Consider the following 20,000-nt stretch of genomic DNA (forward strand, 5'->3'; position numbering starts at 1 on the left):
ACACACACACGCACACACACACACACACACACACACACACACACACACTGCCTTTTGAGTGCATCCTCACAGAGACTGAAGACTCTCCTTTGGACTTCACTAAACATGTGATCTTTTTTGGATCTCATATCTATATGGATTTTTCACAAAATAGTAATAGTTTATATAAATGGCTGAAAACTTTATTGAAATGTTAGTCAGGTTATAGTGTTTATGCCGTTCCTATGTGAATCTCTTGAGGATGATGAATGGACCGGTGGGTGGTAGGGGGTTCTGTGTTGCCATGGGAACCTGTCTGTATTGTCATGATTATGGGATGCCTGAGGGGAATGGCCCCTGCTTGGTACCTGCTGTTGGCATGACGGCCATCTCTCAACCATCAGGTAGAGACAATCCCCCATTTTGTCTCAACCCCAGCCTCATCCAAGGAAGCTTTTGACTAAAGTGTCTTTTTTCTATGTATGGGTTTCTATCTCACCGCCCTTTTAATGGAGATTATAGGGTCAGTTAGTTAGTCAGCTGACCCTAGTTTATAATGGCCAGATCATTCAGTGTGTGTGTCTCTGCAGGACTAACTAGTTTATAATGGCCACATCATTCAGTGTGTGTCTCTGCAGGACTATCTAGTTTATAATGGCCACATCATTCAGTGTGTGTGTCTCTGCAGGACTAACTAGTTTATAATGGCCACATCATTCAATGTGTGTGTGTGTCTCTGCAGGACTAATGGCCACATTCAGTGTGTGTGTCTGCAGGACTAATGGCCACATTCAGTGTGTGTGTCTGCAGGACTAAGCCTAGTTTATAATGGCCCCATTCAGTGTGTGTGTCTCTCACCCTGTGGGTGAGCTGAGGGTCTGGGGACAACAGGCCTCTCTCACCCCAGCGCAGGGCACAGGGAAGGGGCAACAGATCAGGGCAGGGCAGAGAGAGGACCCCAGCTCCTGACCCTAACCCTACGACCCCAGCTCCTGACCATCCCCAAACCTTTGGGGGCGATACGCATGTCCCCCCCCCCCCCACCCCAACGATGCTGCCATGGAAACTGTGCCTGCATGTCAAATGCCAGTCTGAACCTATGGGAATGCCAGCTCATCCACACACACACACACACACACACACACACACACAAATAAAATGGCTACATAAATATGCTCACAAGCATAAACCAAACAACACCATATTTGTACACAGATGCAAATAACCCACAAATACACCTGCATGCTTAGATACATACAGTATATCCACTAAATACATTTCACACACACACATACACACACACACACACACACACACACACACACACACACACACACACGACTCCACATAAATACATAAGTCTGACTCCCATCTGCAAATCTGCTCAACTCCTAGTGTCTGGAGAAAATGGCTCCCACATCAGTCCAGCTTCAGTACTGGTCAGTTGGGTTAGGCTAACGGCTAACGGCTAACCCTATCTCTAGGCTCCAGCACTGGGCAGTGGGGTGAGGCTAACGCTATCTCTAGGCTCTAGTACTGGTCAGTGGGGTTAGGCTGTACTGGTCAGTGGGGTTAGGCTAACGGCTAACCGCTATCTCTATGTTTCAGTACTGGTCAGTGGGGTGAGGCTGTACTGGTCAGTGGGGTTAGGCTAACGGCTAAGTGCTAACCCTATCTCTAGGCTTCAGTACTGGTCAGTGGGGTTAGGCTAACGGCTAAGCTAACCCTAAGTGGGCTGTTAGGGGTAGGTTATAACCCCAGGTTATAAGGTTTTCAGCCCATTTGGCCTGGCACTAAACTGTTGTTGTTTACTGTATGTTAACAACTGAATGACGATGTTTACACACACACACACAGACACACACACACACACACACACACACACACTTGATTGCTGTGCATCACTGATGATGCCTGAAGTATCTGTTTTCTCCCTGATCTTTGACGCTCTTCTTCGTCAGAGCTGTCAACTGACCTGCCAGCTGTATGTGTTTTATACTCACCCGACTCCTTTCTAAAAATACGTATGTACTATTATATTACTACTACTGTTATAATTATTATTATCATTCTTAATATTATTAGTAGATATTGTCTTTGTGCTTTTTAAAGGACACAAGGCTTTGCTTGGCTGTGTGCTTTAGACTAGACTAGAGTCGACCCCCTGGCCTTCCCATACTGACAGGCTGCGGGGTCAAGGGTCGTCACCAGGGGGATGCGCTGCTGTGGAGGTGCATGTGGTGTGTTAACAGCGCTTCTCTGCACTTTCCTCTTAATCACCGTCACACTACTTTTCTTTTCATCATTTACGCACACTTTTTGGCACCTTTCCAAATGTTTTCTATCGTTTGAAGAATTTCTTTATAATTAATGTTTTTGTCATTCCTTGTTTAATTCCTTTCCATATTTGTTTACTTTGGAGAAAGCAATCTATTGGAAGTGTCGTGACGTGAGTGCTGAGCTCATGTTGGTTTCAGAGGGTGTGGCAGAGATCTCTCTCTCTCTACTAACTGTATGAATGGCTTCTGTTCTTCTGCCTTACGAAATAAAATATATATATAAATAACTTCCCTTTCTCTACAGCCTCTGTGCCGTTTCTTTGATCTTATGGTATGTGTGCTATAGCTCATCTAAGTGTGTGTGTTTTTGTGCTCTGATGTGTGTGTGTGCGTGTGTGTGTGTGTGTGCTCTGATATATGTGTGTGTGTGTGTGTGTGTGTGTGTGTGCTCTGATATGTGTGTGTGCGTGTGTGTTCTGATATATATGTGTGTGTGTCTGTGCTCTGATATATATATGTGTGTGTGTGTTCTGATATATATATGTGTGTGTGTGTGTGTGTGTGTGTGTTCTGATATATATATGTGTGTGTGTGTGTGTGTTCTGATATGTGTGTGTGTGTGTGTGTGTGTGTTCTGATATGTGTGTGTGTGTGTGTGTGCTCTGATATATATGTGTGTGTGTGTGTGTGTGTGTGTGTGTTCTGATGTGTGTGTGTGTGTGTTCTGATATATATGTGTGTGTGTGTGTTCTGATATATGTGTGTGTGTGTGTGTGTTCTGATATATGTGTGTGTGTGTGCTCTGGTACATGTGTGTGTGTTTGTGTGTGTGTGTGTGTGTGTGTGTGCTCTGATATATGTGTGTGTGTGTGTGTGTGTTCTGATATATGTGTGTGTGTGTGCTCTGGTATGTGTGTGTGTGTGTGCTCTGATAAATGTGTGTGTGTGTGTGCTCTGATATGTGTGTGTGTGTGCTGTAGCTCATCTAAGTGTGTATGTGTGTGTGTGTGTGTGTGTGTGTGTGTGTGTGTGTGTGTGTGTGTGCGCTCTGATATGTGTGACAGGGATTTCAATGTCTGGAAAGTTTTGAAATTTTTCGAAGGGATCTTTAAACAGATGATGAGGCCTGATTGATTCCCTTGACCGGTCTTCCAGAGAATCCCCAGAGAAACTAAAAAGACTAACAGGTGTGAGAAACTAAATGGGAGTGTACGCTATAATATCTAATGGAAATAACCTGTGTGTCATGTTGGGATTCTCGCTTACATGGAATTTAAATCATTATTTTGAACTTGTCTTGGTTAAAGGCAGAGGCTTTTTTTGCAGTTCAATACAGAAACCCAAACCCTGCCCCTTATCCCTAATCCTTACCCTAACAGGAGCAGTTTAAAAGTGCCTAACTAGACCAACACTGCTGTGTGTTTTAGTGTGTTTTCCATTTTATATTTAAAATAATCTGCTTTGGATCCAAATACTGTATTTCATGCTTTCCCCTTGAATCTTTATTTATCATGTCTTTTTTGCAGCTTCCCCATCAAGGCTTTAAACACTCTTAAGGGGTGGATTTGCATTGCATTGACCCTTACAGAAACAGAAGCTGTATTGACCTGCATGTTTGTGATTCGGTGCGTTTAGATACCGCTTGCCTACATGCAGGGAACAGGTTGATTAGACTGGGTTAGTGTGTGTGTGTGTGTTATACTGGGTTAGTGTGTGTGTGTGTGTGTGTTGATTATACTGGGTTAGTGTGTGTGTGTGTGTGTTGATTATACTGGGTTAGTGGTGGTGGTTAGTGTGTGTGTGTGTGTGTGTGTGTGTGTGTGTGTGTGTGTGTGTGTGTGTGTGTGTGTGTGTGAGTGTGTGTGAGTGTGTGTGTGTTGATTATACTGGGTTAGTGTGTGTGTGTGTGTGTGTGTGTGTGTGTGTGTGTGTGTGTGTGTGTGTGTGTGTGTGTTGATTATACTGGGTTAGTGTGTGTGTGTGTGTGTGTGTGTGTGTGTGTGTGTGTGTTGATTATACTGGGTTAGTGTGTGTGTGTGTGTGTGTGTGTGTGTGTGTGTGTGTGTTGATTATACTGGGTTAGTGTGTGTGTGTGTGTGTGTGTGTGTTGATTATACTGGGTTAGTGGTGGTGGTTAGTGTGTGTGTGTGTGTGTGTGTGTGTTGATTATACTGGGTTAGTGTGTGTGTGTGTGTGTTTGTGTGACACTCTATCTCTCTCTCTCACTCTCTCTCCCTTCCTCTCTCTCTCTCCCTCTCTCTCTCTCCCTCCCTCTCTCTCCCTCTCTCTCTCTCTCTCTCTCTCTCTCTCTCTCTCTCTCTCTCTCCCTCCCTCTCTCTCTCTCTCTCTCCCTCTATCTCTCTCCCTCTCTCTCCCTCTCTCTCTCTCTCTCTCAATTTCAATTTCAATTTCAAAAAGGCTTTATTGGCATGACTGCATACAATACAACGTTGCCAAAGCATGTTTACATAAAATGTATAAGCACAATAAACATAAATAAATAAAAACAAACAATAAGTTATAGGTGGTAGCAATGTGGTATAGAAACATATAACACTTGTCTCTCTCTCTCTCTCTTTTTCTCTCATATTCTCTCAGTGTCCATATTCTCAGTGCTCATTCCACAATTTCAATTTCAATTTCAATGGCTATTGGCATGAATGTATGGTACACTGTTGCCAAAGCACTTAAACAATAACAACAATAATAACAACAATGGTAATACAGGAACAGATAAGTTAATTAAATAAATAATAATTAAAAAAACAAAAACAAAATAAAATAAAGATGTTTAAATAAAAAACATTACAATTATAATAATTACGTAAAGAAAAAACATATAATAGATAAGAATAGATAAAAAAAAAAAGAAAAATCTATGAGTTCAGGCCTATGTTAATTGATGGTATGGCCTGCTCTCGGAGGATGTGGCAGGACTGCACATATTCAGATGCTAAAATGTTACAGGTCTCTATTTCCCCCAGGAGGAATGGTAGTTTTTGTTGGTTCGTTAGGTTTATGAAACCTGGGTGGATGTCTTCAAATTGTTTGTAATATGCATTTCTTATATTGTGGTATTTTGTACATTCCGTCAAAAAATGAGGCTCATTTTCGACAGCGTTAATGTTGCAGTGGACGCATAGTCTCCCTTCGGGAGCCACCCAGCATTGTCTGTGTCGCCCCTTTTCTACTGCAAGAGTATGGTCGCTGAGCCTGTACTTTGTTAATAGAATTCTTCGTTTATAATTTTTTCATTTGGATTAAGTATGGTGCCAATTTGCAGTCCTTTTTTAATGTTCTGTATACATTTAGCTTGCTGGATTCTTTCATTTGATTCTTCCAGCAGTTAGTGTAATTTTCTATACAGCTTTCTTTTAACTGTTTTAGTTTTGAGGCAATGCTTAAGTCTTTCTTGCTGAGCCCATGTTTTTGGACAAGGTAGTTGAAGGGGTCTCTCTCTGGGTGTCCATCCCTCAGTTGGGCAGCAGTGTGGTGGTGCCTGTCTGGTTTGCTTGTTTGCAGATGGTTCCAGAATTTTGCTGCTCTCTTTTGTTTGTCTAGAGGGAGTGGGTATCTTCCCAACTCTGCTCTACACGCTATGTTAGGGCAACTCCTGTTTACACCCAGTATATTTTTGCAGAATTCCAAGTGGAATAGTTCGGGGTGGCTTTTGTCCCATGTGTCCAATTTATTTTTAAATGTAGTTCCCCAAACTTCACTCCCATACAGTAATATTGGTTTCGGTATTGAATCAAAAAGTTTTAGCCAGAGTTTTATTGGGGGGTTATATTTTAGTAGTGATTTCCTGAGCATGTAATAGGTTTTTCTTGCCTTTTCCGTTAGATCTGTTATTGCTCCATCAAAAAGTCCAGTTGAAGAAATCGTTAGTCCTAAATAACAATATTTTTTTTACTTGTTCCAGTTTTTCTTCGCCAATTGTGAAGCTGTAATTATTATTGTGTTTGGAATGTCTTTTTTGGAATACAATGATTTTGGATTTATCCAGGTTAATTGGAAGGTTCCATGTTATACTGTATTCGTTGATAATATTCAGACTTTCCTGAAGCGCCTCTGGACTAGGGGAGAGTAGGAGGAGATCATCGGCAAAAAGCAGGCATTTAATTTCTTTATTTAGAAGTTTAAGACCTGGGGACGAAGATCTTTCAATTTTTGTGGCCAAATCATTTATATATATATTGAATAAGGTTGGACTTAAGCAACAGCCTTGTCGAACTCCTTTTGTCTGATCAAAATAATCTGTTAGTCTGTTGTGAATTTTTACACAGCATCTGTTGTTTTTATACATATCTTTAATGATGTCATACGAATATTTCATTTTGTCTTAAAGTTGTACTGTCAGATTGATTCTCTCCAGATGAAATTTGACTGTGATTTTAAACTGTCATTTCAAATGCTAAAAACAGCTAGCATGATGTAATGTAAGTACGGATGCTTACAGAGACCAAATCCGATTACTCTGGTCGTTTAGACCTATGTCAATATGAAAGGCACTTGTTGAGAAATTGGGCGGGAGAATAACGCGATTTAGTGAGGAAGGTCGCCTTCCGTAGTTGCGTTTACAGTTTAACTTAAACAAAGTTGAATTAGATTAAAATGTTGTATTTCCACGAACAAAAGTACAATTACAATACCGTTATAATAAATGTCTTCATTTTTAATACATAACATACATAATCATGCCATGTTTGTTTTGTGCATGTTTAAGTGAATAGACTGCACCTACAACTGAATCAGGTCAAAGAAAGCCCACAAATAACCCAAATTAAACAAAAATAACACTAGTTAGATTAACATTTGCTTGTCAAAACATATTGTGACAAAGTCATTTGTACAGAAATTAGACCGGTATATGTCAAAGGAGGAGGAAAGCATATTATTATCTCGAAAACCAACGCGGTAAGTGGAACAAAGTGGGAGTGTCCTATAATTGACGCAGGCGAAAACTTACTCATGTAACGTGTCACCGTAAACATTAATAGAACATTTTAGAAATAAGTTTTCTTGCGGTGTTAAACGAGTCGTACAAGTTAAAAAGGACAAATATCTCTCTCGAAAACCATAGGTTTGGCTAACCTTATACATAACGTTAATCTATAAATAGACTTAGCATATCGATTTTTCAACAAACTGTCCGATAACTGACGCATCTACGCTACCTTCCGAGTGTTCTTGTTCAGGTGGTCCCCTTGGACTTTCCAATTAGATTGCTGTACTTTGAGTATTTGAAAAAAATTGTGTTTTTTTAGGAGCTCATTTTAACTGCTGCCATCTGACGATCTTCTCTCTCATTCTCATTCTCTCTCTCTCTCTCTCTCTCTCTCTCCCTCCCTCTCTCTCTCTCTCTCTCTCTCTCCCTCCCTCTCTCTCTCTCTCTCTCTCTCTCTACTCTCTCTCTCACTGCTCTCTCTCTCTCTCTCTCACTCCTCTCTCTCTCTCTTTTTCTCTCATATTCTCTCAGTGTCCATATTCTCAGTGCCCTCTCCCTCTCTCTCTCTCTCTCTCCCTCTCTCTTTTTCTATCATATTCTCTCAGTGTCCATATTCTCAGTGCCCTCTCCCTCTCTCTCTCTCCCTCTCTCTCTCTCTCTCCCTCTCTCTTTTTCTCTCATATTCTAAGAGCCCTTGCTCTAAGCACACATGTTCTGTAGTTTAAGCGAAGAACTCATCATCATCATCATCATCATCATTGTTTATTCAGGGAGAATTGACTGAGCACAGGGCTCTTTTGCAGCAATGCCCTGACTGAGGCTACACAGACTCACACAGACTCATCGGTCGAGGGGAAGAGAGGGCTGAAGGTGACGCGCGTCTGACATTTAACAGGTTTCTCCACCAGAGACGAGACGAGACGACGAGAGATGACACCACAAAGCACAGGAGGTATTCTTCTCTCAAGACCAGAGACGAGACGAGAGATGAAACCACAAAACACAGGAGTTATTCTTCTCTCAAGACCAGAGACGAGACGAGAGATAAAACTACAAAACACAGAAGTTATTCTTCTCTCAAGGCTGGAAGCCACGACATCATGTGACACACAACCTGCTCTCCCCCACATGCTAATTACACACACTCACTGTGAAAATGAGGATCTGATACGGCACTCAGTCAGTTACGTCATTATTCAAATGTTAAGCTTAAATAACCTTTTCCTTGACCCACACGTTTTAGCCAGGGTACAGAACCTGGGCTAATAATTAGGGTTAAGGGTCGTTAATATGGGTGAGGGGTCGTTAATATGGGTAATTAGGGTGAGGGGTCGTTAATGTTATATGAAATCTGAGCTGTTCTCCCACGCTATGGTGGTTTTGAGCGTGGGAAGTCCCTTCGCCCAAACACTGGTAATCCAAAAGAGTTCTTCAGTAATGTGTCGATAATAACAATAATGGCTTTAGAAGAAGTAAAAGTATTGTTACTCGATAATAATAATAATGGCTTTAGAAGAAGTAAAAGTATTGTTACTCGATAATAATAAAAATGACATTAGAAGTAAAAGTATTGTTACTTTATAATAATAATTATTATTTTAGAAGTAAAAATATTGTTACTTTATAATAATACTTACTTTAGAAGTAAAAGTATTGTTACTTTGTAATAATAAGGACTTTAGAATAAGTAAAGGTATTGTTACTTATTACACCTGTTAGGCATATGTATTATATTCCAATGTGGAGTTTTGCCCAACAGTCAAATGAACACAACGTAACACAGCACATTCTTCATTCACATTCACACATTCTGAATAAACCTGATTTAAAAAAAAGAAGGGTTAGGATAGGGTTATGGTTGTGTTCATATGTGTACTATGTAAAACTCTAGGGTTAGTGATAGGGACATCTCTATGTGTACTATGTCAATCTCTCTAGGCACAAACAGCCCAGAGGGAAAGCAAAAGAGGAAGTGAAAATCTGACATCACACCGAGAGAAGAACTCATGTGAAAGATCTCTCCCCCCCCCCCCACTACCACGGGTACTTCCCTGCTTTAAAGGTCGTCCGTTCTGACTAGTGGATGAGAGTGTGCGTGAAAACTCCCAGCGCTCGGGGTCTCCCCGTCGGGCTCTTTATAATGGGCCCCCTCTGTCACCCAGTCCTCACTCCAGCCAGCCTCCAGGCATCCTCTATCCACGACTCCACAGCCACCAGCCATCCTCTATCCACCACTCCAGAAGCCTCCAGCCATGTCTCGCCTTCTAGTTCTGACCACGCTGGTGATGATGCTGGGTGCCATCACCGTCACTCAAGGTAAGAGGGTAAAAAAGCAGAAGGGGAAACCCTAGCCAAGAGAGAGAGAAGGAGGAGGGAGCTGGAAGGGGGATTGGGTTAGGGTTAGGGAACAGGGGGGATTGGGTTAGGGTGGGGGGACAGAGATGAGGGAATGAAAGAGTAGGGACTGATGGTTAGAGATTGTGACAGAGAAAAAGAGTGAAAAGGGCAGTTAGGCCCATGAGTCCATTAGAGAAAGAATGATGCCAGGGTTAGGGTTGGGGTGTGAACTACAGTAGTCCAACAGGCTTGCTGTGGCAAGGACACTTTTCATGTGATGGTTATGCTTCCATCATTTACAAGTTCATGTTTCTAGAAAATTGTGTGATCTAGCGTTGTCTTCACAAAATCTGTTAACACTCCAGACAAAGTCAGTGTGTGCTGGTGGGTATGTGCCAGTTTATGTGTGTGTGTGTGTGTGTGTGTGCGTCTGTGTGTGTGTGTGTGCGTGTGTGCGTGCGTGCGCGTGCGTGCGTCTGTGTGTGTGTGTGTGCGTGCGTGCGTGCATCTGTGTGCGTGCGTCTGTGTGTCTGTGTGTGTGTGTGTGTGTGTGTGTGTGTCTCTGTGTGTGTGTGTGTGTGTGTGTGTGTGTGTGTGTGTGTGTGTGTGTGTGTGTGTACTGCTGGGTGATGTGATACTAATGTGATGTTTGTCTGGCAGGGCTGCGCATGGCCAGTGGTCCAGAGATGTGCTGCTTCACGTTTAAAAGTCGCCCGCTGCCTCTGAAGCACGTGATCAGCTACAGCCGCACCAACACGCTGTGTTCCAAACCTGCTGTGGTGTAAGTACCCCTCACCCTCACTCTCACCCTCTTCCTCCTCACCCTCACTCTCACTCTCACCCTCACCTCCCCCCCTCACACACACACACACACACACACACATACACACACACCCTCACCCTCACACCCTCACCCTCACCCTCACCCTCCTACAGGCTGCAGAGATTTCTGACTTCTCTACTGCTGTCTTCACCCCATTAAAGCTCTTGGATGTGTGTGTGTGTGTGTGTGTGTGTGTGTGTGTGTGTGTGTGTGTGTGTGTGTGTGTGTGTGTGTGTGTGTGTGCATGTCCACCTAGGGTTAGGCATATCCATCTGTCTCCATAGATACGTATGACACACATCTTTCATCATTTAATACTGTGTGTATTCAAATTCAGTTTTTCAATGTAAAGTAAAAAAATGTCTTTTCCTCATCAATTATAAATGATATGAAACATAACTACATTTGCACAAGTCTGTTAAATATATGGCAGATCTTGACTTGTATCTATGGTCTCTGATGTGTGTGTGCTGTGTAATCCACTAGATCAGTTTGACTTGTATCTATGGTCTGATGTTTGTGTGCTGTGTAATCCACTAGATCAGTTTGACTTGTATCTATGGTCTCTGATGTGTGTGTGCTGTGTGATCCACTACATCAGTTTGACTTGTATCTATGGTCTCATGTGTGTGTGTGTGTGTGTGTGTGTGTGTGTGTGTGTGTGTGTGTGTGTGTGTGTGTAAACCACTACACCAGTTTGACTTGTATCTATGGTCTGATGTGTGTGTGCTGTTGTTCCTCACATTAGACTCCAGACAGCAAGACGCCAAGTGTGTGTGCAGACTTCCGACGCCTGGGTGCAGAAGATCATCAGCAGCCTGGACAGCAAGAACCCTGGCCAGCAGATCCCACTGTGAACATGAGGCATACATGACACAAACATAAACACAGACATACAAACAGACACAAACATAAACACACACATACAAACAGACACAAACATAAACACAGACACAAACGTAAACACAGACATACAAACAGAACCAAAGGTAAACACAAACATAAACACAGACATACAAACAGACACAAACATAAACACACACATACAAACAGACACAAACATAAACACAGACACAAACGTAAACACAGACATACAAACAGACACAAACATAAACACAGACATACAAACAGACATACAAACAGACACAAACACAAATACAAACATAAACACAGACATACAAACGTAAACACACACATACATACACATACATACACTAAATGACAGTGGACGGCACCATGTCAAATGCCGTAAGAAGTAAATCTAAGTCATTACTTTTCCATAGATTGTGGAACTTAGACTGAATGAATGTACAATTTCATCTTTTCCAAAAGAGGAATGCGCTTTGTTTTTTTGAGTTAAATATATTTACCACCAGTATACAAACATTTCAAACATATTTTATCAAGTTTCTCTGTCTTTATATTTTGTTGACCTCGTGTCTAAATAAAAACTGCTTCTTCGGTTTGAATTATTTATTTGATGTCTTTATTGAGCTGTCAAACTATCATGTTGATTTAAAAAAACACAGACCAAGTCATGCAAGTCTTTTAGGACACCTCATATTTTGGGGATAAGATCCTGTTACCATAGCGACAGCCTCAGCGGAGTAATAGGCACGCGGCCTTTATTTCCTTCAGTCCCGATCTAACTCTAGGCCACTCTATCATGTCTGGCTGTAGCAAAGTTCAAGTAGCAAGTTCGGTTGCAGCGCTGTGTTAATGTAGCACATTAGCTTGTGAACTCCCAAAAATAATGATTGATGTTTCGTCTGTCACTCATGCGCTGATTCATTTAATTTGCAATTTGTTGATCTATTCTATCTGATTCATATATATCAGCCAGTTAAATCACGATTCCCACATATCAGAGGCGAAATGCACAAATGAGGCTATTTGGCGCTTGTTTTAGGGTTATATCTGGCTATTTGGCGCTTGTTTTAGGGTTATATTTGGCTATTTGGCGCTTGTTTTCGAGTTCTATTTTGGAACACAGGTGGTATATAAATATGGGTTCACAAAATAATAATAATAATAAAACTTTATATAGCACCTTTCATGCAAAAGAATGCAGCTCAAAGTGCTTTACAGCAAATACATAATATGCACAAAGAAATTACATGCACATAAAAATAGACATCAAAGAAACATAACTCAGATACAGGGGCGGCTCGTCCATAAGGGCGATTGGGGCGACGCACTGCCTAGGGAAAAAAAAAAAAAAAAAACTCCTTATGTATAAACGCAATATCCTTGTAAGTCGCGTAAATGACACGTACATTTAAATGTAATATTTTTTTTTCTGTCGGATTCTACCACTAGACCGTCTGATCTGTCTCTGTATGTCATTGTCGAATCAGGTAACAGTCGTTCAGTCAGCCTAAAGTCGTGCTTCAAATGGCCCCACCCCTTCTGGGGCGATTTGGGGCAAAATGAAAATCGCCCCAGACCTCTCCCATTGACTCCCATGTTAAATCCATTTTTTTCACAAAACAGAGCTCTCAATGTATTCTCTATGGTTTCCGGGAGGGCTCGCCCCTCCTGGTCTTGTCATAAGTAGTGGACGTAAAAGCCTATACGAACGTCATACAGCTTCGACGGAGGCATATTCTGTCAAGATGGCTGCCCTGTCCAGTGCAATAACTCGATTCGCTCTTTGACAGAAACTCCTTTTTAGTCGGCGTACTAATGAAGATAAATTGACAACAAAACAATTAGGACTTCCTAGACCAAATGTATCCATTCAACAGGTTTCTACAAAGGGAGGGAAATCCTACATCCAAGAATTGGAACGAAAGAAAATCGCGTGGCTAATGCGGTCTGTATTTCATATACCACTGTCACTTTTCATAGGTTTTACAGTGTGTTTCACAGTTCGCTTCTTGCACTAACACTGAATAATTTTTTTGTAAGCCAATACTTTCAAGATCAGTCAATAAATATTGTTGTTTTTGACTTATGTTACCCCTTCTTTATGATGTTACTGGACATATCATGTGTCCTGTTAAGCTATGTTACATCATACAACATTTGAGACACGTGGATAATGAAGTGGGATAATTTAATGTGGAGCCACATCATGTTTGCTTATGAAGGCTCCTGGATGCAACTTTCTTCTATAGCTTTCCACCTGTAACTTGCTACTCTAGCTATGTAGCAAGAGGGGACATATTACTGTTGTGTGCTGCCAATAGTGGACAAAAAGGTATTGCTGTATGAGTTAATCAGCTAACTTAGTGTACTTACTGAATGGGTCGCCTTAATCATTATAAAAAAAATTGCCCCCCCTGAGAATTTTTTCAGGAGCCGCCACTGGTGTGTGTGTGTGTGTAATAAGGGTAGTGTGTGTGTGTGTGTGTGTGTGTGTGTGTGTGTGTGTGTGTGTGTGTGTGTGTGTGTGTAATAAGGGTAGTGTGTGTGTGTGTGTGTGTGTGTGTGTGTGTGTGTGTGTGTGTGTGTGTGTGTGTGTGTGTGTGTGTGTGTGTGTGTGTGTGTGTGTGTGTGTGTGTGTGTGTGTAATAAGGGTAGTGTGTGTGTGCTAGCCTTTTGCAAACACCGGTGCCCGACCTAGGCTTTAGGCGGTAGTGGAAGGTCTTGGGCTGTCCTCCAAAGTTTTCTGAATGTTGGCCAAACTCCCCGAGCCTCATTGAGACTTCTAAACACTGAACCACCACAAAGCGCGCCACTGACAGAGAAGAACGATCGAAAGCACCAAGCTCAAACTGTCGCCACACGCACCAAGTCCTTGGCTCAAATCAGACAGAGAAGGGCACGGGCAGCAGCAGCAGGGAACATTCGACCTTAGAACATCTCAGCCATACGCTGACGCCAAAGGTTCCACCAAGATTTGAACTCGGATTACTGGATTCAAAGTCCAGAGTGCTAACCATTACACCATGGAACCAAGTGCACAAAGTCTCAAGGAGACTTTCAGCCCTGCTGATCACACACACACACACACACACACACACACACACACACACACACACACACACACACACACACACACACACACACACACACACACACACACACACACACACACACACACACACACACACACACACACACACACACACACAGAGTGGAGAGTGCTAACCATTACACCATGGAACCAAGTGCACAAAGTCTCAAGGAGGAGTCGACAGCGAAGCCTTGCCTCCCAAGCGAGCTGGTTTGCAGCTGACGAGGTGAAAGTCAGGGAAGTTCCACTAGACTACGGGCCTCATTTATAAAACGTACTTCCGCACAGATTCGATCTTAGAGTGTTCGTGCGATCAAATCCACGTCTAAGTACAGATTTATAAAAAACGTCTTAGATGTAGAAAAGGACGTATCTCTACGTCTGGTTCTAGTTCGCGTAAGTACATTTCCTTGTGGCAATGTCAATCATCATCATCGTCACCACCACTGTCATCATTAGGGCTAATGGTAAAAGGCCAAATGAATGTTTCGCTCAATAAAATCAATTAAACAATTTGAATAATTCATACATGAATGAAATTCACGCCTAATAGGTATTAATTTTAATTACACACGTGTAAAACATTTCGCTCAATTTTTAGCCTATACAAAGCCTGATAGTGACTTCATTTTCAGTAGGAGATATGGCTGCATTAACGTTGTTAGAGGATATTGCCAACCGCGCAATAAGGAGAGGAAGGGTTTTTCACACTCAGACAGCCTAGGAAGCCCACTTCAATACAGCACATGCCCGTGCGCGGTCGGTAGTGGAGCGCAGCATAGGCATGCTAAAGGGAAGGTGGCGATGTTTGGATGCATCGGGAGGGAGACTGCTATATGACCCCGAAAAGGTTTGCCAGATCATCCTAGCCTGCTGTGTGCTACACAACATCTGTCTAAGCCAGTGGTTCTCAACCCGGGGGTACGCGTACCCCTGGGGGTACGTAAAGGCAGTCCAGGGGTTACATGAGATTTTTTAAAGATATATTTAAAATAAGCATCCATTCAAAAATCCTTTAAAAATAGTTATTATACGGGTCTTCAGAATGTTCCAAAAAGTTCTGTTGATTTGTATGGGCCATATGTGGGTTAAATGTCTGCGTTCGCAGGTCTGTAATTTCTTGATATTCACCGCTGCGAAAAGTTTATGACCGCTGTCATTGGCAACGGGTTTTGTGCTTCTAATTCACATCTTTCATATCAATCCGCAAGTAGTCCGGTAATTTAACGTAACGGAAAGTCATTGAAACTTGGTGGGTCAGAAGGTGGGTTGCTACGCATTTGCGTGAAGAACTATTTTTTCTTAGCGGAAATCACGAAATGGCAACAAAATCATTAAAAAGATGTATTTTGGAGGAATGTCTTCTATAGTTTTGGCAAGTAACCGTATAATAAGCGGGATATTTGTATTTATTTCAGTAGGCCTACGTTCGTGCGTGTGGGTGTGCCTGTGAGCGTTTGCGCTGATATAAATTGATATTAATATTGCTCTTGTGTGTGTGTGTGCCAGCCATGTGTATTGATCGTCGGAATGGAATTGTTGGAATTACGATCTGAAGTACACACATTTCTGATTGAGGGTGAGAAACCCATTTCACTTGTCCGAAACAAACGGAGACAAGCTACCTGTCACTAATCAGGAAACACTCCTGGAAGTGTCATCTGACCATGGCCTCCAGATGAAGTTTGCCACATCCACACTCACACAGTTTTGGGTGTGTGTGAAGCAGGAGCACCCTGACCTGGGACAGAAAGCTTTGGAGCAGCTACTAACCTTTGCCTCCACATATGTGAGGCCTCCTTCTCTGCAATGACTGTGATCAAAACAAAGCAGAGAAACAGACTGTGCCTGGAGAAGAGCTTGATCACAGCAGTTGCCTCCCTGCCACCAAGACTGACAAAGCTTCTGAGTGAAGCACAAGCACAAGTTTCTCACTAAAACTCAGTTCAATGCAACAATGTGCAATGTTCAGTGTTGATAGTTTAATAAATCAGACAATGATGGCATAGCGCTGTGTATTACATATTTTTTTCAATCAAAAATGCTCTGCGCTGGTTAGGGGGTACTTGGCTGAAAAAATATTTCACAGGGGGTACATCACTGAAAAAAGGTTGAGAACCACTGGTCTAAGCCATGGCATAGAGCTGGGAGAAGACGAAATGCGCATGGACCAAGATGACCAGCCCTCCCATCCCAGCTGGCTGGAACTCGCACATCACTGCGCTGAGAAGACGGGAGCTGATTCACCAACTATACCAACAGTATAAGAATAAATGCAGCACATGTAAACATTTTCTTTCCGAATGTTTATTTAGGCACGTTAAGTTTCAAAGAACCCTCAATAGCGGACAGAGTTCGGCAACAACCTCACTAACAGACTCATTCAAGCTCCTTTCGTGAATGAGAAGGGAAGCTGGTGATGGCCGACGATGCCCCGATGCAGGTGCAGCAGGTGCTGCTGCCGCAGGTGCGGCTTCTGGTGCTGCTCGTGCCGCAGGGTGTGGCCGCTGGTGCTTCGGAGACGTGTCTTCTACATGCCACATTGCTTTGCCATTACGGCCACCCGACAGCTTCGAACAATGTTTTGGCCCGCATCTGCTCTTCCATCAGCAGAACGTCGATTTCAGCCTCACTATAATTCTTCTTTTACATTGTTTCTTTCTTGCTTGCCATTGTCACAGAGAGTTGTGCATTGAGGATGCGCTCCGTTTGTGCATTGAGAATATTGCTATTAGATTAAGTAGGGGCGTTTTGAGGGCGGAGATTCAGCTGCGCACCAATTCCACGATCATTTGTGATTTATAACGCAGGAATGGCGTACACGTGTTTTTTTGGCGTACGTTCGTTTTCTGTGAATAACACTTACGACCATTTCAGAAAAGGTCTGAGATCAAATGTAGGATGGTTTCTACGCAACATTTTATAAATGAGGCCCACTGACACGTCACAGACACAAACACACGCACACACACACTGTCCTTCCCATGGTGAGTTACTGACATGTCTCACACCACACACACACACACGCACACACTGTGGTTATACAGGGACAGAGAGGCTGCAGACTCACAACACCAGAGGGCAGCACAGCCTTCATCAGATACACATATGCAGAATATTCACAGATATGCAATCATCTTCACAAATAATTGAAACAAACAAACATCAAACAGAAGCTGTTTAACATCATTTTAGACACATCACATCTTCCTATGTGCTGTTTTATGTACAGTATATACTGTCTATTGCGTTAATGACACTTTTCATTGATTACATAATGACCCCTGACATGGTGGAGAATCAACTCCATATTTAGTGATAAAGTATGAAATATAAGCGATTTAACTATTTCTTTAGACACGTCACATCTTCTATAAAATGTCAAAGGAGAAATCTATGAATGTATCGCAACCCAATAGTCAATAATATTTTCTTTTAAGTTCGCTATTACTAAAATGCAATCAGTCTTGGTTATAAAGTGTGAATATTGTCAAAAGTCATTATATTCCCTCATAAGTAGCCAAATAACTTAATCAGATCAATACATGGTTTCTCTAAACCTAACCCTAGGCTGCGTTACGGAAATGCCACTTAAATGCACAAATATCATATGTATGTTTCATACTAAAGATATTTCTCAAGTATTGCTATATAAACTGAAACATGGTATTATGATACAATAGTTTCATATTTTTCTCTTTAACGTGATAGCAGCAAAAATACAACAACTTTAAAGAACGTTACAAATATCCCACAATATGGCATTACAGTACAATTTTAAATATAAAATATGAATTCAATATAAAAAAAGCAATATTTTGGTTCATAAATGTGATGTTTTTGCAGGTTTAGATATTCACTTTTTTTATAAGATTTTTTATATTTCCAAGTGTTTTTTGTGGCATTTACTGCATAACATCAGTTTAAAACATAACACTTAAATAATTCTGTTAAAATAAGAGGAAGATACATAACAAAACATTCAATTCTACAAAAATATGGACGAGCCCCCATTATGTTACGACCCGGCTCATAGGGAACACACAACCACGAAACTTAATTTATAATTAGATTTATTATTATACAGGGGGAAAAGGGTTAGTGGAGTGTAAGCTGCTTGTCCTGCCACAGGTAAGCAGTTTCAGAGTGTGTGTGAGAGTGTGAGAGGGCCAGTTCTTAAACGGGGTCTGTGACTGGCGCTGTAATGGCTGTCGGACCGGCTGGCTGCTTGTCTGTGCTGGCTTACCTTCTTCCCCCCACTGGCTGGGCTTAGATCACCCAGTCTTTGGCTTACCTCCACCCCCCCCCCCCCTCCCCGTGGCAAGTCATGTTTAAAATGTATGTGCTTATGTGCTGAGGTGTGTTTTTTTCCTGCTCCCACACTGTGCTCCTCTAGGAGCATAGTCTGGGGGTTGTTTTTCTCTCCTCTCTCCCCTCATGTTATGCTGTAATCTTTCATCCTTTCTTTACATTTCGTTGCCTCTGTACCTGTACTCTGTGCAATGACAATAAATTGAATCCAATCCAAAAAAAGGCATCTGGCACCTGTAGGTAATAGAGGTAGAGCTCCCCCTGGTGGTAATTAGAGCAACACACTCCAAACATCCAGGGAAAATACATACATAGAAAAGCACAGGCGTGTCTGTGTGTCTGTGTGTGTGTGGTGTCTTGTGTGTGTGGGTCTGTGTGTCTGTGTCTGTGTGTATGTGTGTGTGTGTGTGGTGTGTGTCTGTGTGTCTGTGTGTGTGGGTCTGTGTGTCTGTGTGTGTGTGTCTGTGTGTCTGTGTCTGTGTGTGTGGGTGTGTGTGTCTGTGTGTGTGTGTCTGTGTGTCTGTGTGTCTGTGTGTGTTGTGTATGTGTGTCTGTGTGTGTGTGTGTCTGTGTGTCTGTGTGTCTGTGTGTGTGCCTTACAGTGACTCCTGGTGTTTCGTTGGGGGTGTCCTCATCAGGGAACATTTTCTCCAGCAGCAGGAAGCACATCAGTCCCAGGAGCAAACACACAACCCCTGACTATGGTAGGATGCTCATGACCATGGACGGATTATGAAACCATGGGCCCCTGGACCTGGACATGTCAAAGCCCCCCCCTTTCGTGGAAAAATTATTGTGCGCTCGCAAAACACGCACGCACATTCACACACAAACACCATTAGGCGTATATACTGTATATATTTTACCACCAATGTGTTGGATTTTACGGTCGAATTAGATACTTTGGCTATTGTATTGGGAAAGTAGACAGGTCAAAGTCTACTCCGTAATATCCACCTTCGTTGAGGTTTGCACTGTTGCACTATCGTTTCTGACATTACATGTGACAGGGCAACAGCCGAGTGATCCTTTTCTAAATTAAAACTCATTAAGACCTACCTGAGGGGCAGCTTGGGACAGGAGAGGCTGAATGGGCTGGCTACCCTGTCCATTGAAAAAGCAAATCATGCATCATCACTTTTATGTTTGAAAGGCGTAGTTCGGCTTGCAGGTGTGCTGTACCTCTGGCTGTGCTCGGTCAGCTTGTCGGTCTTGACGTTCAGATTTTGCGCCTAAACTAGCTATATCGTATCGTCTCGTCACATGATCAAATAGAGACTTGACATTGGACAACAAGATACATATTACCCAGCAATCATCATTGCATATCTGTGTATGACAAAAATATCAAAGAAAATATTG

The 20,000-nt window shown here is 42.3% G+C and overlaps 1 protein-coding gene and 1 non-coding gene across 2 annotated transcripts; one reads left to right on the forward strand and one right to left on the reverse strand.

The window, feature by feature from the left end:
• Window positions 1–9,255: 9,255 nt before the first annotated feature.
• LOC105911263 (C-C motif chemokine 4-like) lies at window positions 9,256–11,311 on the forward strand. The gene is made up of 3 exons (XM_012840049.3): window positions 9,256–9,522; window positions 10,204–10,324; window positions 11,115–11,311. Exons 1-3 carry the CDS (start codon window positions 9,459–9,461, stop codon window positions 11,221–11,223), a joined length of 294 nt encoding a protein of 97 aa, XP_012695503.2. The 5' UTR covers window positions 9,256–9,458; the 3' UTR covers window positions 11,224–11,311.
• Window positions 11,312–14,195: 2,884 nt separating this feature from the next.
• Window positions 14,196–14,267, reverse strand: trnaq-uug. Its single transcript has one exon. It is a non-coding gene; the product is annotated as a tRNA-Gln (tRNA).
• Between the last annotated feature and the right edge of the window lie 5,733 nt (window positions 14,268–20,000).

Source organism: Clupea harengus, chromosome 3, assembly GCF_900700415.2.
Source record: "Clupea harengus chromosome 3, Ch_v2.0.2, whole genome shotgun sequence".
Taxonomy (NCBI): domain Eukaryota; kingdom Metazoa; phylum Chordata; class Actinopteri; order Clupeiformes; family Clupeidae; genus Clupea; species Clupea harengus.

What these genes read in the sequence shown, in the direction of transcription:
- LOC105911263 (XM_012840049.3), top strand. Translation starts at nt 9,459, where the DNA reads ATGTCTCGCCTTCTAGTTCTGACCACGCTGGTGATGATGCTGGGTGCC. An exon ending in TGCCATCACCGTCACTCAAG is followed by an intron (nt 9,523 to 10,203) that starts GTAAGAGGGTAA and finishes TTTGTCTGGCAG; the next exon opens with GGCTGCGCATGGCCAGTGGT. An exon ending in TGTTCCAAACCTGCTGTGGT is followed by an intron (nt 10,325 to 11,114) that starts GTAAGTACCCCT and finishes TCCTCACATTAG; the next exon opens with ACTCCAGACAGCAAGACGCC.